The following is a 24148-nucleotide window of genomic DNA, read 5'->3' as shown; positions in this document are numbered from 1 at the left end:
ATTGGTGTCAACTGTTACACTACCACAAGTGCAAGGACGGCTGTAGCTACATATTCATACAATCCAGATGGTCAAGTCATAGTGTTCGGTTTATATATATTTATATGAATGATGATGTTTTGGTTGTATGTGATGAATTGTATTCATTGTTGTATGATGTACTGTTCGGTTTCATATATATTGAACTTGCATGAAATGCATATATGTGTTTATAATTAAATTATAATAGCTTACCCTATTTTCTTGTTTTGTCTTGTCGTGTTCGTTCGGTTTTCTTTTCTCTTGCGATGATCATCATGTGGATGTGAGCAGAAGGTGACGAGTGTTCGGTGGAGCAAGTGTTGGAAGGCAAAGATCCTGTCGCTTAATTTATAACCGATCATCTGTTGTGTATAATTTTGAATTGGGTCATTCGTTCAATAGATTTAGTATTTCTTTTGCAAACCAATCGGTTTATACAATGTGTTGTATCACCGTTCGATTTATTCCTATATTTTGTATCAAACTTATGATATTCTGTAAAGTTTTTAGTTTTATGGTTATTTTTGGATAATTGTAATGATTAAACACTTTACTAACTCTTATGAACTGATCTATCATATTATTATATGTGATTAATCTATGATATAGTATTATGCTATATTTTGAGGATGTTACAATAAATATATATATATATATATATATATATATATATATGTATATACTAGATTTTAACATAATTGTATTTACCTGCAGTTAGTTTTGATTAGATCACTCAGGGATCTTTAAGAAATATTTTAGAGGTATTAAAGTTTTCTATTATAAATATATACAAATTTGAAAGGGTTAAATGCATAAAATTTAATAATCTATTTTAAAAATTACTTTATTTATATATTATTTTTTAACTAACACAAAAAATGATTTTTAAGTTTGATATTTATGACTTTTTATGTTTGGTCTAGGTTCAGACAATTGCGACGAACGTAAATCAATTGTAAATTTATGTATGTTGCAAAGACAATATATATAAATTTATGGTTTGTTTTTTATTTTCTATATATTTTAAGCTAATATTTACCTCTATGAAAGTATGGAAAATCTTTATACAATATAAGAATATAATACGAAGGTTTAGAATCTTCTATGTAGTATGAGTATCTTATATAAATCTATAAAATATAGAAAAATGGATAAAAAAAAATACTAATAAGTGTTAGAATATCTTATTTTACACGTTGGATACTTATCATGCTTTAATTGATAACATTTTATAAGTAAACAACCCTTTTAGCTCAAGTAACGACATGAGGCATGGAGAATTGGAATTTAGTGAATTTATTGATTTCTTGATGTAGTGTAGTGATTATGGAGGAAAACAACAATGATGTAGATGAGCCATAACTAGGGTTGGGCAAAAATAACTTATCTGTACTATACTATAGTTAACTATATTATATTATACTTAAAAAAACTGATCCACTTTTATTAAAAGATCCGTATACTATTTTATGGTTTAATTTTTAAAAATTGAACTTATAATAGTTTCGGTTCAGTTAACTATGAGAACTGTATCTACTCTTTTCTCTTCTCTAGTTCTCGTTCAATTGTTTCGTCTTGCTAAGAAAACATTATTTAATAATAAAATATGGTTTAATGTTTCAATAGGTCCCTATTTCTGTTCATAATTTCAGATAGGTCACTTTATTTTTTGACGTCTCAATTGAATTCTTATTTTTGTTAATTTGATGCAAATAAATCCTTTCCGTCAATTTCATCAAACGACGTTAATGAGTGTGTGACGTGGTCTGGTGACACTGCATTTTTAATACACGTGTCGATAAAAACGTGTGTGAATGCGATTTTTAAAAATTTAAAATTAAAGAATTAAGTGAATATATTATAATTTTTGCTGAAATTAATTAAAGAAAGGGCAAAGATGGAAAATGATATTATTCTTTTTCTGAAACATCCATTTTCTCTGTCATTGGGAAATCAAGAGGAAGAAAGTGAAGACGAAGGTGATGGTAACGAATATGACAACTCTTCTAATATTGCAGCTAAAGGTTGTGGGTTGTTACGTATATTACATATTAGGAATTCATTGTGCTTAATGAATCCTGTGGTTGCGATGAAAATGAAAAACCAGGTTTCCTTGCCTTCAGCCAGTGAGGTTGTGAAACCTAACAAAACTTCTCATATTAGATCTTTTAGCCCAATTCCAGCTGTAAAGAAGGTGAGAAAAATGGACCAATTTTTCACCCTTCAACCCTGAATCAGAAAGCTCAAGTGGTTTTTTTTGACATATTTACTTACAATCATGAATATTTTCTGCAGGCTTGGGATGCAATTCATAGGAACAAATCAAGCTCCTGGGCACCGTCACCTGACAAGCAAGAGGGTAAAAAGAAATTGGCTAGTGTATCAAATAGATTTACCTATTTTGGTGAATTACTTTCAGGTAGACTCTCTCCCTTCCGTCACTCAAGAGTAGCTGCTACTGGTATATCTCCCTCTCAAAGACCTCAATCTCCCTTTTGCGGCGTCAAGTTGCTTGGTGATTCTAGAGAAGCTGAAAATTACAAGTTTGGCAAGGTTAAATTCCACATTGGTGTGCTTGGAAATGTTCAAGATGTGTAGTCCCTGGGAAACAAAAAAACTTCGTATTCAGGTAGTCTTACACTTGAAAAGACATTAGTTGAAGATTCAAATATCAATACCCAGCAAATTGTTTTAGTTAATGATTCAGGAAAGCATAGTTATGATTCTGTCGTAAAATTATGGTACACGAGCCCTAAAATACAAAATTCTCCCAATTTGATTTTGATTTTCCACTTGCAGTGACAATGGATGTTTTAGTAAAAAAGAACAATATCATTTTCCATCTTTGCCCTTTCTTTAATTAATTTCAGCAAAATTTATAATATATTTACTTAATTCTTTAATTTTAAATTTTAAAAAATTGCATTCACACACGTTTTTATTGACACGTGTATTAAAAATGCAGTGTCACCAGGCCACGTCACACACTCATTAACGCCGTTTGATGAAATTGACGGAAAAGATTTATTTGCATCAAATTAACAAAAATAAGGACCCAATTGAGACGTCAAAAGATAAAGGGACCTATTTGAAATTCTGGGCGAAATTAGGGACCAATTGAGACATTAAACCATAAAGTATTAATAAGAGAAACTGTTCAAATAAAAAATTAATAATGAATTTTTTAAGACAAAATTTGTTTATCACAAATTTTTATATTTTTTCATCAATAAACATATATTACTTTTTAAATAATATTATTTTAAGTAATAAAAGTAAAATATATTTTTTTAAATTTAATTTTATTAAATGATTAAGTAATATAAATCATAAAAAAAAGACTATATAAAAATATATTATACTTTAAATATATTATATTTTTAACATATTATTAAATATGTAAAAATATGTTAAAAAAACTTTTAGTGATACTAAAATGTGTGTAAGAGCACACACTAAAATAACTATTTATTTTAAAAATCAACTTACTTTAAAATAAATATCAATATTATTATTTTTAAATGATAGTATTTTACATACTAAAACTAAAATATATTTTTTAACGTTAAATTTTATTAAATGAATATATAACCAAATATCATAAAAAAATAATAATGTAGCAAAAATAATTAATACTATAGAAATATCAAATGACAAAAAATTAACAAACGTTTATTAAGAGTAATTTTTCTAGTATCATCTTTTATTATATTATAATAATTAATAAATATTAGTTTAAATTTTACATAATAAAATATTAATAATAAATAATGGATTAATAAAACAATTTTACGAGGGAACAAAATAAATATAAATAAAAAATTATTTTAAAATAAAATAAGTAGATAAAAAGATAAAATAAATTATATACACATATAAAACAAAAAAATATAAATAAAAAATTAAAAGAATAAATATAAAAGTAAAATAATATTCATGACAAAATAAGTATAAATAAAAAATAATAAAATAATTTCCATACACACATAATAATAAAAGAAATATAAATAAAATAGAAAATAATAATATCAAATAATTAAAAAGTTAATTTGTAAATAAAATAAAATAAACATTAAAATAAATTTCAATTAAAAAGAACATGTATTGTTATACTATTCAGTTTAAAAATTAGTACAATTAAGTTTAAAAACTAGTACAATTCAGGTTAAAAACTAGTACAATTCAGTTTAGAAACTAGTACAATTCAATTTAAAATTAGTATAATTCAGTTTAAAATTAGTATAGTTAGTAGTTCAGTTTAGTTTATATTGTAGTTTAGTACAATTAAGTTTAAAAACTAATTTTCTAAACTAATTAAGTTTAAAAACTAGTACAATTCAGTTTCTAAACTAGTACTATTCAGTTTAAAAACTAGTACAATTAAGTTTAAAAACTAGTACAATTCAGGTTAAAAACTAGTATAATTCAGTTTAGAAATTAATACAATTCAGTTTAAAATTAGTATAATTCAGTTTAAAATTAGTATAGTTAGTAGTTCAATTTAGTTTATATTGTAGTTTAGTACAATTTAGTATAGTTCAGTTCAGTCCAGTTTGATAAAACAAAAAACAGTTCAATTCAGTGTGTCTGAACTGTTTTACAGCTCAATTCAGTTTATACAAATTAATTTTTAGTTCAGTACAGATTTTAGTAGTACAGTGCAGTTCGGTTCTATTTTCCCACCCCTAGCCATAACTCTTGGCATTGAGCATTGAAGGCAGGAAAGAAAGAACATGAATTTTGGCCTTCTAATTGAGCGAAACAAAATGGTGTTGAACCACATAAAAAAACCCTTATTGCTAAGCACTAAGTTGTCACGAAAACCCAGAAGAAAGGAAAATTCAAGTGTTGAATAAAGGGCTGAGATGAGAGAAAGCTTACCATGAGAGGAAACCATTATTGCTAAGCACTACAAATGAAGGTGAACATAGTCGAAAAGAATTTTATATATTGTATTTGGTTTTGTCAAATTTAATTAGTTTTTAAGATGAAATTAGAAAATAATCACAAGTTTTCATGAACATTAAGATGGAGAGTTTTAAGACAAGATCGTTAATAAACCCTTTATTTAGAAGTTTAACAAAAAAATCTAAAATAATAGCTTTTAGAAAAATTGACTGTATAGGATAACGCATTAAACGCTATCTATGTTTAATCAAATATCCTAAATGCAAACGTTTTGATAAACAAACTAGTATAAACTCTATAGTGCATGAACCGTGCTAAATGGTATAATAAAATGTCTAACATTTTAAATCCATATGTACGAATAATATTTGTTGCTTGTTGTGTTGTTTCTTTTTATTTGTACAAATCACATAAGAACAATGCTTTATTCAAGTTCTACCATAGATCAAAAGAATGTTAAGAGATACAAAAACATTCTAGGAATGTTTCTTCAAAGCTTTATGTCTGATCAATCCGTACAAGCTGCTCAGTCCATCTTTACGAAAGAATAGTAGCATTTGACCTAGTGCTAAAGGCTACATCACCTACTCCAAAATCAATGCTTCTAAGTAACAAATCTTTTTCGAAATTGCCTATATAAGAAAGACCACATGAAGAAGAAAACAAGAATTGCATATACTCTTATGCTGTCAAAACTCTCTTTCATCTGTGTCGTCTAAGTTCTTTGAAAAAGAAAATTCTTTGTAGCAAGTCTTTCAGATAAACTTTGTATTGCTCATATATCCTTTCTAAGAGATATTTTATATGTACTTGTCTTATAAAAACACTTTGCTATTTTGTATAATCAATAATGATTTAAAACACTTGGTTATTTAACTCAGGGAGAGTTAAATGTAATCAGTTAGACTATTGTTTACCCGGAGTATTTATACTCGTTGTAAATGAGAAGTGGTTAAATTCATTGTAAACGATGAGTGGTTAAACTTGTTATTATAATATTTTCAAAGATTAGTGAAACCCTTTAAAAGTGCTTAAAATTTATTAGACATAACTCCATTGTAGTGAACCAATATAAAAATAAATTGTCCTTCTTGTTATCTTTTCACTGAATTTTAAATGCTTTATAAAAATTCTTTAACTGTTCAACTCTATGTGCAGACTATTGAACCTTTGCAATAACATCTAGCACTAAAATTGTGAAAAATTTTAAACTATTCAAGCATTCTCTTTCTAGAGTTTACATGTGATTTCAAAGAGTAGAATTTTTTGCTATAAATTAATTTGTTTCAAATGAATAAATATACATGAAATGTAGGGGCTTAAACTATATATTTAGAGATGTCAAAACGGATAACCCGACCCAACCCAACTCGACCTATCACCGGTTGGTTACTTAGTGAGCCAACCCAAACCGGTTCATTTATTAACAAGCTGAAAAAATTTGAACCTGACTCAACCCATCACGGGTTGGTGGGTTAAACGGGTTGCCTCACCGGCTCACTTAATTATAAGTTTTTTTTTAAAATAAAAAATTTATAATTTTTTTAATTCAAATCTAAATAAATTTCACTCTAAAACGATGTTCAATTCCAAAAACAATTCTAAATAAATCCAAAAACAACAAACAAATAAGTTTTTAAGATTAATAATTTTTGTATCATATGTCCATTTATAATATTAGAGTCTTGAATAGTTAAATCTATAAGTTTAAACCCTCGGATGGTCCTCGTATTTGTTAGAGAATCTCAAGTGAGTCCTCGTTTTTTAAACTATAAAAATTGGGTTTATATATTTGTAAAATTGAGTCAATTTTACCATTTTTGTTAAATTTTGACAAACAAAGTTAAAACTGTGATGATATGTTCATACTTATATGTATTATTTGATTATGTGAAATTTTTATTTAAACGAAAGGATTATCACATGACAAAATTGAAAAATCAGGATTTGGAATCACTTTTCTTTAGCTCCGCCGGACACACTGCGTTCAAATCCACCATGTGCTCTTACAGCTACTGCCGGAACCACTTATAGGAACAATAATCAGGGGCAGGTTGAACCCATCCACCAAGCTCACATCATGAAAGTCAATATCGTTGAAGCCGTCTAAACTGAACTCCACCAGCGTGTTCGGTGGAGAGCCTCCACTTCCATTACATGCTATCTTGCCAGAACTGCAGTCTCCGGTAGCATAAGAGAACTTTTCGGTAATTGAGTCGGTGGTGTAGAGTGTACGGCCCCAGATTCGACCCAGCCAATTCATGGGTACATTGACATTGGAATTTTCACCGCTTGGCAAAACGAACCCCGTGGTTGAAAGACTGACCTTACCGCTCAGAGCTGGCCACACCGTTTAAGTGTTTTTTTTTTTAAAATTTTAAATATTATATTTTAATTAATTTATAAAATACTTACATATTTTATTTTTTGATAATATATTACAAAAATTAATTTTATTTATTTTATTAAAAAATTATTATTAATTTAACTAAATTATAATATTTTTTTAATTAATTATATTCAACGTGACCACATTCGTTTTAGTGTTTTTTTTTTAGGTTTTTTAAATATTTATTTTAATTAATTTATAAATTACTTAATTTTTTTTATTTTTTTATAATTTATTACGAAAATTAATTTTATTTTATTTAATTAAATAATAATTATTAATTTAATTAAATTATAATATTTTTTAATTAATTATATTCAAATATGTGCCACATCCGTTTGTTAGTTTTTTTTTAATTTTTAGTTTATTTAAATATTATATTTTATTTAATTTATATATTATTTAAATTTTTTTGTTTTTTATAACATATTACGTAAATTAATTTGTTTTATTTAATTAAATAATTATTATTAGGTTTAATACCTCTTTTGGTCCCTCGAAAGAGATGTAATGTTCAAATTCGTCCTATTTTTTTAAAAAGTTAAAAAGGGTCCTAACTTGTGAAAAATTTGTTCAAGTTAATCCTTTTTGGTTACGGCGTCAAATTTTTAACGGTGCAGCTGCCACCCTGGACAGAACATAATGATGTGTCTAGTTTATGTCATTAAATGACAGTGTGATGTTAAATGACGTGTAAAATTTAAATTTTAAAAAAAATATTTTGACAGAGGTAGGGCTGTTTTGCTCTAAGTTGAAGAAGATGCAGATGTTGATGGCGTGATGAAGAATGGCGATGAAGGGTTTGCTTGTAGTCGAAGAGTTTGATGTGTTGATGACAAATCTTGGTTGGGGATTTTCACGAGAGGGTTGGACGATTTTTATTCGCGATAAACTCAATATTAGGGCATAATCAAATCTTACCCTACATTTTCATCCACGCCAATACAGTATTTATTTTCATAGAATATGCAAATTCAATCCATACAAAAATCACTCTTACCTTGGCAACCTCTTAGTTAGGCCACTGACAAACTGGTTGAAGGCTATTGTCACTTTCATTATTTTATGTGTGTAATTATTTTATTTCCAATTGAACCATTAGGTGCAATCATTTAAGCTGTTAAAATTGATGTGCAAAGTTAAAAAGCAAAACAAACTTGTGTAGTTCACCATAGTGATATCTAAATCCAAAATTGAAAATTTGTAGAATCACATAGTTCATTGATAACAGGGGCTTAAATTACTATATTCCATATGCAAATGGAAATATCTAGACCACAAAAATATAACTTTCCACTACCATAACTAAAACCTATAACAGTTGTAAATCTCTAATTTACTGAACACATTCAATACCCTCGTATTTTGTTTTTTATTCTTGCTATATCACTCTAAGTTTTAAGCCTACCACTAATCGCAGGACAGAAAATCCCAAATTAGGAACCCTAATCGCGAGTTCATCGCGAATAAAAAACGTCCAACCCTCTCGCGAAAATCACCCAACCAAGATTTGCCATCAGCACATCAAACTCTTCGAACCTGCAAGCAAACCCTTCATCGTCAGTCTTCATCACGCCATCAACATCTGCATCTTCTTCAACGCAGAGCAAGCAGCCCCTACCCTCTATCAATTTTTTTTAAAATTTAAATTTTACACGTCATTTAACCTCACACTGCCACACAATGACATAAACTAGACACGTCATTATGTTTTGTCCAGAGTGGCAGTTGCACCGTTAAAAATTTGACGCCGTAACAAAAAAGGATTAACTTGAACATTTTTTTCACAAGTTGGGACCCTTTTTAACTTTTTAAAAAAGGTAGGACGAATTTGAACAATCCCCCTCTTTTGAGGGACCAAAAGAGGTATTAAGCCTTATTAATAATACAATAAATTAATAAACTAAAAACTAAAAAAAAATATATTAAGCTTTAACGGATGTGGGCACATCCGATGTGGCATATCCGTTGAAGAAAAGAAGTAGGGGTGTATGATTTTTTAAAATATAAAGGTTAGTTTTGGAATTTTAAGAAAATGTGGTGGTGCAGGGAGCAATCTGGAGTGGTGTAGGAAGTAACCCTCTTAAACTACCTAACTATGTTTAGACAATTTTATAAAATGGATATTGAAAGTTTAAATTTAAGTCATATGAATGCTCCATTAATGTAGAGAGAGAGAAAGAGAAAGATAATGCTCCATTAATGCAGAGAGAGAAAGAGAAAGATTGTTGAGGATAGTGGGGAGGTGTAAGGTATTTTTGAAATAAAAGAAAATAGTGGGGAGATGTAGAGTATTTTTGGAATAAAAGAAAATAGTGGGGAGATGCAAAAGTACTTGGGGTGGTGGAGGGAGCAACACCCTTATAAAATATGCCTATGATCTGATTTCTAGTCAATCCAATCAGGGTGTTGCTCCCTCCACCACCCCAACTGCTTCTGCACCTCTCCACTATTTTTTTTATTCCAAAAATACTCTACACCTCCCCACTATTTTCTTTTATTCCAAAAATACCCTACACCTCCCTACTATATTGAACAATCTTTCTCTTTCACTCTCCACATTAATGGAGCATTCACATGGCTCAGATTTAAACTTGTGATATATTGCAAAATTTTATTTACAATTTCCCTTAAATAAGTTTGATTTAATCTTATTTTCACTGTTCAATATATTTTTTTCCTTCAAATTACTTAATAAATGGTAAAATTTTGTTCTAAATTTCTAGAAAAATGTTTATATATATGTGTGTTTTTTTTTACATTTAATATCTATAATTTTTAACATTATATTATGTTTTAACTTACCGACATGTTTGACTCAAATAACTTGAATAAAGTATATAATTTATTAGATAAATAATATAAAAATATTATTAAATACTTAAAACATAAAAGAAAAGTTATTTATTAAATATTTGGAATTTATTTAGTTCTTTCGTCATTATAAAGTTAGTATATAATAATAATATATTATTTACTATTAATATTATTATGTTTATTATTTTGTATTTGCATCTAATTTTTAAGTTTATAAAATGAAAGTGGTATAAGCACTAATATTAAAGTTTCCTCTGAATTTTATATTTTGCAATATATCAAAAGTTTAAATCTAAGCTATATGAATGCTCCATTAATGCAGAGAGAGAAAGAGAAAGATTGTTAAAAATAGTGTGTACGGGTAGGGTACTTTTGGAATAAAAGAAAATAGTGAAGATGTTTTGAGTATTTTTGGAATAAAAGAAAATAGTGGGGAGGTGCAGAAGCACTTAGGTGGTGGAGGGAGCTAACACCCATCCAATCACTTAGATTCTGGTTATAAAAGTCCCTTCTTATTTGAACAATACAATAGGCTTGGTACAAACGATAACCTATTAAAACATGGTCCGTCTATTGTTTCCCGATGCTATCATTCTATTTAACAAATGTTTTTATTTAAAGCAAAGGCAAGTGAACACTGCTTATACAAAGCTTGACAATTTTAAAGTTCCATAAGTTCTTAGTATTTTTAGATCACATACATATCAATTAAATGGGTTAAGAATGTTGTTTTGATAGAAGAACTCCTTCAAATAGTATTTGAGAAAATATCACTTGTACGTAACATATAATTTTGTACAAAAATAATAGAATATAAAAGTATGTGATTAAGAATAATTATTTTGTTACATAATTCTTTCATAAATTAAACAAATTTAATATAAAGAAAGAATACTTAAGACAAAATGCTAGAGTAATCCAACAATTTGGATAAAAAAAAATACTAGTACATATAAATACAAAGCAAAATAAGCCAACACAGATTCATAAATATAATAAAATTGCAACTGGAATAACAAATAATATTGTTTTAAATTAAATTCATTTCACGATTAAGTTAATTTGTTTCTTTTTTATTTTTTATGTTGTACTTTACATAATACAAGTAACAGAAAAATAAATAAGATTTCCCAAATATCTAATATAAATAGTTCAATAATCTCAACAATAATAGTTGGTCAATTTCACCAGATCGATCGCATAGTGAATGTCAAATGTTTTTATTGAAAAATAATATGAATCATCCAAGATGACATGGAAAGATTGATCATGGATCGAATAAGAGGAAGAGTCATTAGTAGCATATTGTTCTTACGAAAAAGACCGTGTGTCCTTTGAGATTGAATAAGAGGAAGAGTCATCTGTAGTGTTTAAGTTAGTAAGAGTACAAAACATATGAATATATAAAGTGAGTACGTATGAGAGAAATGAGCCTATACTTTGAGAATGCATTATATATTTATAAGCAAAGGTGAACAAAAAATGTAAAGGTGGTAATGGATTGTGAAATAAAGTTAATTGGAAGAATATCCACTATTTGATTTATTATTTCCATATGTGCATCAATTATCAGATTTAATAAAATTTGTGATATATTATTCTCATAATTATATTTAGGCTAAAATCTTTTTTTTTATTAAATCCAAATTTTTGTTAAAACCAATCAATTAGATGCTTTCCCTTAGATTCACCTTAATAATGTCTTTCTACACGTGATAATATCATATTTTACCATGATTTAAGTGTCGAATTGAGAAAAAATATCAACTCTTTCTTAGCTTTTTGTCTTGTAAATCCTAGTTTTCATTTAGTTTTTTTAAGTGGTTGCATCTTAAACTTTAATAATTCAATTTCATCATTAATCCCAATTGTTTAGTATGTTTTGGTCATTTACATCCAAGCTTGTATGCCAAACTGAAGAACCATATAAGCAAGAATGAAGATAAAAGATGAAGTTTTGAGAGCAAAGATAAATGCTGAAGCTGGGGTGCGGCTGGCGTGCAGCTGAGCCCCATTTGTCCAGACTTGCTGTAGTTGAGGTGCAGCTGAGCGCTAGCTCTCTGGAATGCTGTCGCTGGGGTGCAGCTGGCGTGCAGCTGAGCGCCAACTCTTTGGAATGCTGCCGCTAGGGTGCAGTTGAGCGGTGGCGACACTGATGTGGTAAATTTGTTCTATTTAGGGCTGAAACTCGAAGGTATTTGGGTCTTTTGCTGCCCAAACACAATTTCTCTCATTTAGAGCTCTTGGAGGTGAGCTAGGAGCTGTGGGAACAGTCCTTCTTCACCTTTGGGTCTTCTTCCTTCTTCCATTTCCACCATTGTTGTAAGCTTGAGCTTTCCATTCATGGAGGGCTAGTTTCATTGTTGTTGGAGGATTGATGTAGCCACTAAACTCTTATGTAAACTATTGTGTTTTGAATGAATATATGCCTCTTTAATTGATTGTTAGTGTTTAATTCATTTTCTTAATACTTGTTGTGAAGTTGCTACCCATGACATGATTTTAGGGTTTGCTTGATATTGGGAAATATTTAGTAAATCTAGACTTGGATTAAACACCTAAAGGAAGTAGTATCTAGGGATAGAACTAGGAACTTTGGTTGTCTTAGATCTCAATTCTTAATGCGGAAATAATTGTTAGGTCTTCCAAGGGATTGGAGCCTAATAAGGAAGTCTAGGCTCTCTCTACCATGGGATTAAGGTTTGAGTAATTTAGTAGATTGACATTGGCATATTAATGAAGAGGAAGTGATTTTCTATACATAAGAGTGAAGTAGGTGAAATCATACCCCCAACAATACCATTCCATATCATTTCTAATCTTTCCATTTCCAAGTGTTTGAGTATCTAAGATCACTTTTATCATTTATGTTTCATGTTTACTTTAATTGCACTAAAACCCAAATTATGAAGCATTCTTTAGTCTAAAGTAGTGGGAAATCATATGATTGTTTGGTGACATGAGTCTCTTGGGAAATGATATCCGGTCTTACCGGTTTTATTACTTGAACGATTCGGTACACTTGCCGAAATTTTCTTAACAACATGCCACACATGTCAGTTTGTAGTATTTTCTATTTTTTTGCCATGTGTCAAGTAATTGCACTATCACATGGTAGTGACAGTGTCACATGTAGTGTCGATGTCACATATCAGTGTTAGTGTCACGTATTTGTATCACTGTTATATATTAGTGTCAATGAAGGCCACATGATAATGTCTTGTATTCAATTCAGTCTTTACTATTAAACTTAATTACTAATTTGGTCTAGTTTTATAGAGCGACAATATTAGTCCATTATTAAAAAAAAGTTACAATTCAATTCAGTCAAAATTTCAAATATGAATACAAAACATTGTCATGTGACATTGATACTAAAATCGACATTGTAACGTGATACTAACATTGTCATGTAGCGTGACAATAATATTACACGTGACATAAGAACTTAAAAAAAAAATAAAAATAAAAAATTTAAAATATTATGAACTGACACATGACATGTACAAAGACGACATTAATGGTTGAACCAGAAAATGGGACTTAATTAAAAATAAAGAAGGGGACCAAACTAAGTAATTGAAACAAAATATGACCAAATTATTATAAAATAAAGGTGATAGTAGAGAGAAAGAAAGAAGAAAAAGAGAACATAGACTAATTTTTTGTCTTATTATTAATAGGAAAAGAAATATTTATTGATACAAAATATAACCCAAAAAGTATACAAATCAAATATTTAATATAAATATTTAAACCTTATAAAGAGTAATAAATCATATGAGTGATTGTATCAATCATATGAGCAACTGTAACAAATGAATGGACAACCATTAATTCGTAATACTCCCTCTTGGGTGTCCATTAATAAGAGAATATGTCTAGTTAAAATCTTACTAGAAAAAATCCTGTGATAAAATCCTAATGAAGTAAAAAAAGTACAACATTCTTTATTCTTCAACTCAATATTGTTCATCATATATTCTATTTCTCTCCCTCGGGTAAACTCACATCATTAAGATGACAAAGTCTAATCTTGTGAACCATTTTCTCAAAAGTTCTCCTTAGTAAAGACTTTGTAAATAGATCTATCATATTTTCTAATGAAAGAATCTTTTGGATCTCTACATCATCCTTTCAATTGAACAATGCACTATTGTCTTCATATATGGTTATTTATTTCATTTTTCCCAAGGATAGACCACAAGTTTGTCAAACATGTTGAATTATAGACCTTAACCAAACACATTCACGACTCACCCCATGTAATGCTAAATTTCTGCATGATTTGATGATGTTGTTATTATGGTTTGTTTCATAGACTGCTATGAAGTTGTTGTGTCAACATATGAGAACAAATATCTTGTTTGTGATAAACCATTATGAAGATCTAATCAATAAGCCACACATGCATAACTTATTAGATCTGATTTTGAATCATTTGGATAAAATAAGCCCATATTCATAATACCCTTAAGGTAATGAAGTATATGTTTTATTCCAATTTAATGTCTTTTTGTAGGTGAAGAATTATATCTTGTTTACAAATTTGCAAAAAATGTTATATCAGGTGAAGTATAATTAGTAAGATACATTAATGCTATTATAACAGTAAGATATGGTACTTCTGGACCAAAAGTTTCTTCATACTTAGTAAAGACATTGAAAATAGGTATGCTATATTTTCTAATGAACGAATCTGTTGGATCTCTATATCACCCTTTCAATTGAACAATGCACTATTGTCTTCATATATAGTTGTTGATTCCATTTTTCCTGAGGATAGACCGCACATGTTTGTCGCACATGTTGAATTATAGACCTTAACCAAACACATTCACGACTTACCTTATCTAATGCTAAAATTCTGCATGATTTGATGGTATTGTTGTTATGGTTTGTGTCACAAACCGCCATGAAGTCATTGTGCCAACACATGTGAACAAATATCCGGTTTGTGATAAACCATTATGAAGAAGATCTAATCAATAAGCCACACCTACATAACTTATTAGATCTGATCTTGAATCATTTGGATAAAATAAGCCCATATCCATAGTACCCTTAAGATAATAAAGTATATGTTTTACTCTAGTTCAATGTCTTCTTGTGGGTGAGGAATTATATCTTGTTTAACAAATTTACAACAAAATGCTATATCAGGTCGAGTATAATTAGTAAGATACATTAATGCTACTATATAACATTAAGATATGGTACTTCTAGACTAAACTTTATTCATCCTTAGTAAAGACTTTTTAAATAAATATGCTAGATTTTTTCATGAACGGATTTTTTAAATCTTTATATTTTCAATTGAACAATGCACTATTATTTTCATATATGGTTGTTGATTCCATTTTTCCCAAGGATAGACCACAAGTTTGTTGCACATATTGAATTATAAACCTTAACCAAACAAATTCACGACATACCTTATGTAATGCTAAAATTCTGCATGATTTGACGATGTTGTTGTTATGGTTTATTTCACAGACCGCCATGAAATTGTTGTGCCAACACATGTGAACAAATATCCTGTTTGTGATCAACCATTGTGAGAATCTGATAAATAACTTACACAACCCATTAGATCTGATTTTGAATAATTTGGATAAAATAAGCTCATATTCATAACACCCTTAAGCTCATATTTTACTCCAGTTCAGTCTTCTTATAGGTAAGAACTATATCTTGTTTAAAAAAGTTACAAAAAATGCTATATTAGGTCGAGTATAATTAGCAAGATACATTAATGCTCCTATAACACTAAGATATGATACATATAGACCAAAAATTTCTTCTCCAAAAGTTTCTACTTCCAAGATTCTTCATCTCAAATTCTTTCTTTAAGCAATCAATTGCCTTTGGGAGCTCATTAGGAGTTCCACTGATGTTTATGCTATCTTCATAAACAACAATATGACAAATTCATTTTCTGATCTTTTCATATATATACAAGGACAAATACCCTTCTTTTAACAAGTACTCACTAAGATGGTTATACCACATACGTCCTAATTGCTTTAATCCATGATATGAATCTATTCAATTTTATTGCATAATCCTCTTTAGGATTTGTATTGTTGGGCAAATTAAATCGTCTAGGAAGTTTCATATCATTCTCAAGAGAAACGTATAAATAAGCTGTTACAACATCCATTAGATGTAAATACAAACCTTCTTATGCAACTAGGTTAATCAAATATAAAATGTTATTGCATCCAGTACTAGTGAATATGCCTCTTCAAAAATCAATATCAGGTCTTTGTGAAAAACCTTGAGCAACTAATCGTGCTTTGTATCTAAAAATTTCACCATTCTTATTTTGTTTTTAGGCAAAAGAAAACCATTTGTACCTAATGGGTTTTACAACTTCAAGTGTGTGAATTGCAAGTCCAAAAACTTTTTGTTTAAACAGCGAATCAAATACTGCTTCAACTACATCTTTCGATTTTGGCCAATCATTTCTTTGTTAACAATCTTTAATGGTCATTTGATCTTGATCCTCATTTCTCCTGATAACAATCATTGCTATGATGTATACAAAAGCATCATCAATGTTGACTACATTTTTGTTCCATATTATCTTATTCATAACATAATTTATTGAGATCTCATCATTTTCAATCATTTCAGGCATCTAAGGTTCTTCTGGAACTGAATCATTAATTATGTCATAAATCTTTTGGGATTTCCACCTTTTTAATTAAGTCATCTTGTCTTTTAGCTCATTTTCTCATTTGAGGGTTTATAACTTTAGAACCAATTGACTTACCACACTTTATATGCGTTATAAATTAATATCAATTTTATTTGGAGTATTAGCAGTTATTATATGTGATTTATTTATTCTTTTTTAGTCAGTAAAAACATCTGGTAATTGATTTACTAATTTTGTAAATGAATTATCCTTTGAACTTCTAATTTAGATTCTTTTGTATGAGGATCAACATGAGATAATGATAATTCATTCCAACCAATATCTTTTTCCAATTATTTTATTTCTCCCCCTAATGTTGGAAAAACTGATTTATTAAAATGATAGTCAACAAATGAAACTGTAAATAAGTCTTAAGTTGGTGATTCAAGATATTTTACTATTTTTGGAGAATCATATCCAACATATGTTCTCAATTGTCTATGAGGATCCATCATAGTCCTTTTTGGTGGGAAAAGGGAATACATACAACACACCGAAAAATTCTTAAATGAGAAATATTAGGTTACTAACAAAAAACTAACTTCATAATAGAGTATTTGTGATAACTTGTTGGCTTGATGCGAATCAATACTACAACATGCAAAATGGCATATCCCAAGTAGCCATTGAAAGATTGACTTTCATAAGTAATGTTCTTGCAATTAGTTTTAGACGTTTTATTAACGATTATGAAAGTCAATTTTGAGTTTTAACATGTGCTATTGGATGTTCTATTTCAATTCCAATTGACATACAACACTCATGAAAAGCATGAAATGAAAATTTACCAGGATTATCATGACACATTTTCTTAATCGAATAATATGGGAGGTGAGCTTTTAACTTGATTAATTGTGCTAATAACCTTACAAATATCTAATTGTGATAATAAACAAATATGTTAAGTGGGTGTCCACATGAGTTTTCAACTATTTATTGCATCATGATAGCTCTAAGATGATCCAACCGATCATACCAACCAAGAAATTCATTTTGATTTGTAAACTTTTGGTTTACAATTACATGCATTTTAATTGTATTAGTATAGGTGTACTACAAACCATAAGAGAAGATTGATAATTTTTCCAGTGCAACATTTTTTATTCAACCCAAGTCTAATGATATAAAAATATTCCAATCTGGTTCATTGTTCATCTTAATATGATATTCATTTAGACAAATATTTTTGGAGCTTAATAAGTTTCTATTAGACTTCATGGTAGAAGTATAATAGCTTTTCATGAGCCTTCAGTTATATTTATAGTACAAACAATAATGCTAATATTAACTTCTTGCACAACCAAACAAGAAAAAAAATATTACTCTTAAGAATTGTATGAATTGTTGCACTATCAACAAAACATAGTACGTTTATTAGTCTGTACCACACTATTGCATACCAAATTATCATATTTAATTAAATTTTAATAGACTTAATAATCTTAACTCGTTGTTGGTGCATTCCAAAATTAATCAACTCCGCAAGTCATATATTATCATAAAATATCAAATAAAACTAAATATAAAACATAATCTCCAAAAATCTTTAAACCTTTATATATGTATAGTATAAGAAAATAAAAACACAAATCTATATCAAAATTCTTATTTTACATTCTTACACATAATATGTATATTTTAATATATCATTAATTTAAAATATATCCATTTGTAATATATATATATATATATATATATATATATATATATATATATATATATATAACATGTATACTATTAACATTTGAATATTTCCATTCACACTTATATAACAATTACTATATAAAATCTATATAATAATAAATGCTCATCATACACTCATTGCACATATACATTCTACAATACAAAAGAAAAATTGATTCTTATACCTATGTATAATACCAACATTAGATAGGCATATTTAAAATCAATATATACAATGAAAATACCATAGAAAATTAGCCTTAAATTAAATTATAATAAAAATAAATTAAAAACTTAATTACGTAAAGACTTCTTATGTCATTTTATTAAAAAATGTATAACAAATACGACTCCAATGACCTTTACCATTACAATGATAATATATATTTTTATCTTATTCGTCATTATTTTCATCTTTTTCTTTTTCTTTCTCACATTATTGTTTCAAATTTGCTGATAAAATGATTTTGTTTGAAATTTCCTTTGTGACCATGTCTACTACCATGATCACTGACACAATCATGACCCCGATTAATGCCACAACTATGACCATGAAAATATGAATAGGATATTGCTGCATTCACTTCTAGGAATGGAGCAGAATTAGTTAGACGAGGCTCATGACTTTTCATAAAAATTCATTTGTTTTATTCAGTCACAAGAACACATAAAATTAATTCAAAATATTTGTGAAATCGTTTTTCACGATATTATTGTTATAGAAACAAATTAGTCGATAAAATGCTTTATTTCTTTATTTAATGGTATGACCAATGCATCTAAATATATTTCATCATCTGGTATAGATTCATAATATAAGAATTACAAATTTAAATTTTACAAAGTTTAACATTAGAACTAACACATAAAATATTTATAGTAATAATTTTTCATGAAACTCAAATTAATAAAACAATATTAAATGTTAAGAGAATAATAATAATTATAATAATCATCCTCATAAAAACAATTATAATAAAAATAATAATAATAAGATAGAAATAAAAATTAATAAAATCAAGCAATTTTTATCACACAAATAAAAATAGAAAATAAAATTATAAATGAGAAAAAAAAAAGAAAAAGCATAGGTTAAGATACACAAAACACTATCCTTAAAGAAAAAAATACTTCCATTAGCTTGGTTAAAGCATGAAGTTGATAATGTGGTATAAAATAACTCTGATAATAAAAAGTATGATAAAGTAACGTTGATAATGAAAGTGTTATAAAACAACTAGAGAAAAGAAGAAAGAGAAAAAAAAAGCATAAGAAAGAACATAGATTAGTTTTCTGTATCTTATTATTAATAGAAAAATCTTATTTATAGATAAAAATATAATAAAAAATACAAATTAAATAATTAATATAAATATTTAAATCTCACAAAGAATTTTATCCTTATATTTATTATTTATTAAAGTGAGACACTTAAAAAAAAGTATTTTTAATTAGTGTTTTCTTTTTAGCTGTTAAGGAAATGACTATAAATATACTAATTTTTGTTAATTTATTTTAACCGCCACATTTTTTTTCCCTAAAACTTTTGTACTGATATGTTAAGTGTTTAAGTATTCTTTATTACTTGAAAGTTAATTTTTAAAACTTAAACATAATATTAGAAATTTGCAGTTCCAGAACTATGGTGAGAAATGCGTGTGGCAGAGTGTGATCCTAAGATGTCGTCAAATTTTCACGTCTTCTCAACAACGAGATTCGCATTCTCTAGGTACAACTTCTCTTTTCTATTTCTATAACCCTAAACCTATTGATTAAGCTATTAGTTTGATGTGTTCGTTTTCGTCTTCTTAGCATTAGGGTTTCTGAGTTTAATTGAAATTTTGCTTTGGCTGGAGGAAGAGTTGAAGAGGACCGATCTGAAATTGGAATCTTATAGATCAAGGATATTCAGGATATTTAGAGAATTGTTGATCTTCAATTAGTAAGATACCATACAATGACTTTGTATAACAAAAATAAGCATCTAGATGATTAATCCTGAGTGAACGGAAAAAAATGGTTTGTAGAAATTAGCAACTTTCAATGAATTGGCGAGTTTTGGGTGGCGATGCTCTAATGCTTTTTATTAGGTTTTAATTTTTGATATGTTGGGTAACATTGTTTATCATGTGTAGAGGGGTAAATATGAGCTATTAGAACCAGCGTAAAAAAGACTTCTTGTCCATCTTTTAGGAAATAATTATGAGTTTCGCAATCACGAAACGTTTATTATAATTGATGTTTCATTTTCATTTCATTTTTCCTTTTATAATAAATAATTGTACACCAATTAAATATGGTTGACTCAACCATTACATGGAATAGATTTTGTATTTCATATCCTTGATTGGTTATGTTTTTCCTTTAATATATGTGAGCTTATTTGGAGGAAATGCCTTTTATTAGCTTCCTATGCAAGCACTTTTATTGAAAAGAATATGTAGCCAAACATATTTTCATATATCTATGTTATAATAGGATGGAGTGCCCAAAATACTTGATGATGATGTGTTAAAGCTGTTATAAAGATGATAAGTATGGTGCAAAAGATGATTTTGTCTTTCAAGCCATCAGATATAACAAAACCAAGTTTGAAGTCACTCCTACCTTATGTTTCTGCAAATCAGGTGGTTCAACTTCTTGAGCGAGTCCATCATACTCTGTTTGGCTCTTTTTTGACATGTATACATAGTTCTAAACAATATTTATCCTCAATGTCACAAATTATCTTCTTTAGATAGTTTGTGGTCGTATTGACATACTCAAATAAGGTTTCCATTAACTTTGGTATTTCTCCTAATGTTCTAAAGTCACACAAGAATTATTGCTTTGATTTAGAGATGCATTGATGACTCAAACTGTGTAACCTTGTTTTTATACTTTTTTTTTTTTTTAGAATTTATTTCATTTTCAGGGATAGTAAAAATTTGTTAAATGTTATTATTTACTTTGTTGACAAATAAATATAGAAATAGAAAGATGAATATGTGAACCTGTGATTATGATAACTCATTATCAAGAGAATAATTAATTGTTGACATCCATAATGATATTCACAATGTCACTGGTCATTAAGGTTCCTATTATATGAATGTTTGGCCAAGCGCCTCTGCTTCATGTTTTGAACTAGTTAGATGCTGTTGTAGTTGATTTATTTATTTATTTTATTTAGTAAAAGTGTAAAACTAATTGAGTTGTAGCCAAATTAAAATTGTACTCCTCTTGCAGCATATCAAATAAATCAGCGTTTTTTTTATTTCTTTATATTATATATCAATTATTATATACCAATTACCAAATAAACATAATGAGAAAATCAGCTTATATTTATTTCTATAAGATGGAGCATTGTCTGATATTTTAGCATGTGTACACGTTATCTCTTATTTATTTATTTTTTTGTTTTTATTTGATTTATATTTACAGAGTTTTAATAATAGGTGTTGTTTCTTGTCTGTGTAGGCAAACTGAAAATGTTTATAAGAATGTGAACAGGAAGCTTGAGAAAGGAGTTGCTTGTCCCACATGTATATCAGTAAACAACGTAGTCTGCCGTTTCTCTCCACTAGACAATGACGAGTCAGTGTTGAAAGGTGATATATTGAAAAAGTAAATTTTTTAGAGCATTAATTTGTGATGTGTGGTTGGAAAATTGAGTCTTTGGATTTTGTTATTGTTTGGAAGTTGATGGTTGTTTCTTTGGTTGGTGTGGTGATAGGGCTACTCATATAGATGGTTTTATTTCTTCTGTAGCTCACACCCATGTACTTCAAGAAGGTCCTATTACAGGAAGGGCAGAAGATGTCATTGCTGCTGCAAATACTGCTGCAGAGGTGGCCTTGAGGCTTGTCAGGCCAGGAAAGAAGGTAATCAACTGTAACTATTTTTTATTCTAGTTGCATCTTTGTAATGGGTTGGTTTGGATTTTACAACATGTTGCCTTTCTTGAGTGTGTACCTTTCAGTGATAGTTGTAAATTCAAGTGATATGTAAGCATTAAAATTGGAGAGAAATTAGTTTGTTTCATGTGTATTATTTGAAGGAATTTCATTGCTCTGTTATGTGCCTTGTTGATTTTGATCTCTAAATTATGCAAACTGTCATGAGCTACGGATAAACTCCGATGAAGCTTAATTGTCATAGTTACACTGATAGAGGTCATTTATGGTTTTTCTCCCATGGACTTTGCAATTGAGTACATTGCTCATCTTTGGAACTCATCTTGACTGTAGTGTGTTGTGCATTCTGCATGATGAATTTTGTCTTGAATTTGCATTGAAGACTTGATTTGATTTTTGTTCTAATTGAAATTGTTCTATATCTCTTATTTCTTTCCAGTTTTCCATGTTCTCTTAAAACTATCCTAATGTGGTTTATTTTATATTGTAATTTGTTAGGTTCCTGGGTTTGGAACCTAACAAGAAAACACTCAAAAGATAGAAACAGAAATGAAAGAATGAGTTTTGCTATTATTCACCGTAAATGAATCTCTTTACAAGGACTGGTGTACTGTTTGGGAGCATAACCTCCCTCTAGAGAGCCTAACCTCCCTCCTCAGGATGACAAACTCTGTTAGACTACAATCAAAACAATCGACCTCCACTACAATTGATTGTTTGCTATTTATACAACCAATAACCCCGCTCTTCCTAACTGCTAAGGCAATTAAGGCAGTTAGGCATTTAATGTTTTATTCCTTCACTCGTAAACTCTCCATCCCTAACATTACTTCCCGCTGCCGAACAACCTTGTCCTCAAGGTTGGAAACGAGAAACTTGTCCACTCGGTCTCTCCTGCTGATACTGTTCGGCCGTTCGGTCTGTTATTGCTACCCCTTAACCACTCGGTCTGTTATCGCTACCCATTAACCGCTCGGTCTGTTATTGCAACCGCCCGGTCTGTTATCCGTTATCGTTCTGCTTGATCAGGAGGCTTGGGTGGTGGCAAATCCTCCTCTTCATCGTCTTCCTCATCCTTTGCTAAGAGTACAACCCGCAGGCTCCTTTCTGGACAATGGTGACCGGGCGCGAATGGTCCTCTATATCGAAAACATCGTCCCTCTTTTCCCTTCAGGAACTCAGGATAGGGCAGGTTTCTCACCGTTCGGCCTCTATTGTTGCTCCCGCCCATACCGTTCGGTTTCATTACACTACTCGTTGCGACTTCTTCTCTTCTCTTCGATCGTCCGCTTTTTGCCTCGCTCGATCGACTCGAATTTGGGTGATTGATCTCGTTTCTTGTGTCTTCTCCGATCGCTCGTTCCCACGATTGCGAATTCTTGGTCGCATTCCAACTTCCCCCTTTTGTCCTTAGCGCCGCATCCTCCACGTCTCCCGCGATTCTTGGTCGCATTCCAACTTCCCCCTTGTGTCCACCACTAACTTTATCATCTTAAAAATAATTTTAAATAAAATAGAAAATTTAATTATTTATTGTAAGATTAGTGAAAAATTATTAATAATTTGAAAATATAAAAATATATTTTAAATTATTTGTGACGGTTTTAAAATTTTAATAAGGATTAAGTAATTGTAAAGTATAATATATTTGTGATGATTTTTAATTGTTACCTTGTGAAAAAATTACATAAAAGGAGTAAATTTTGTAGCGTTTTTTATCTGTTAGAA

General features: G+C 29.1%; 1 protein-coding gene across 2 annotated transcripts; it reads left to right on the top strand.

The window, feature by feature from the left end:
* The first annotated feature begins 20070 nt into the window (after window positions 1–20070).
* LOC148202421 (ERBB-3 BINDING PROTEIN 1-like) lies at window positions 20071–22825 on the top strand. Of its 2 annotated transcripts, none has more exons than XR_015785136.1 (3): window positions 20071–20250; window positions 21984–22114; window positions 22240–22825. XR_015785136.1 is itself a non-coding variant. In XM_088110405.1 (3 exons), exons 1-3 carry the CDS (start codon window positions 20174–20176, stop codon window positions 22415–22417), a joined length of 351 nt encoding a protein of 116 aa, XP_087966531.1. In that variant the 5' UTR covers window positions 20072–20173; the 3' UTR covers window positions 22418–22825. The 2 variants fall into 2 exon arrangements, 1 of the variants encoding a protein (XP_087966531.1); XM_088110405.1 differs by having other exon boundaries at window positions 20072–20250; window positions 22275–22825.
* The last annotated feature ends 1323 nt before the right edge of the window (window positions 22826–24148 follow it).

Source organism: Vigna umbellata, chromosome 3 (genome assembly GCF_029865625.1).
Source record: "Vigna umbellata cultivar VRB3 chromosome 3, Vumbellata_1.0, whole genome shotgun sequence".
Lineage (NCBI taxonomy): Eukaryota > Viridiplantae > Streptophyta > Magnoliopsida > Fabales > Fabaceae > Vigna > Vigna umbellata.
Note: the sequence above shows the minus strand (reverse complement) of the source record. Positions and strands in the feature narration are given on the sequence as shown.

Coding starts and splice junctions, on each gene's coding strand:
- LOC148202421 (XM_088110405.1), top strand. CDS start 20,174: ATGCGTGTGGCAGAGTGTGATCCTAAGATGTCGTCAAATTTTCACGTC. Junction 20,251..21,983: donor ACGAGATTCGCATTCTCTAG/GTACAACTTCTC, acceptor TTGTCTGTGTAG/GCAAACTGAAAATGTTTATA. Junction 22,115..22,274: donor TGACGAGTCAGTGTTGAAAG/GTGATATATTGA, acceptor TTTCTTCTGTAG/CTCACACCCATGTACTTCAA.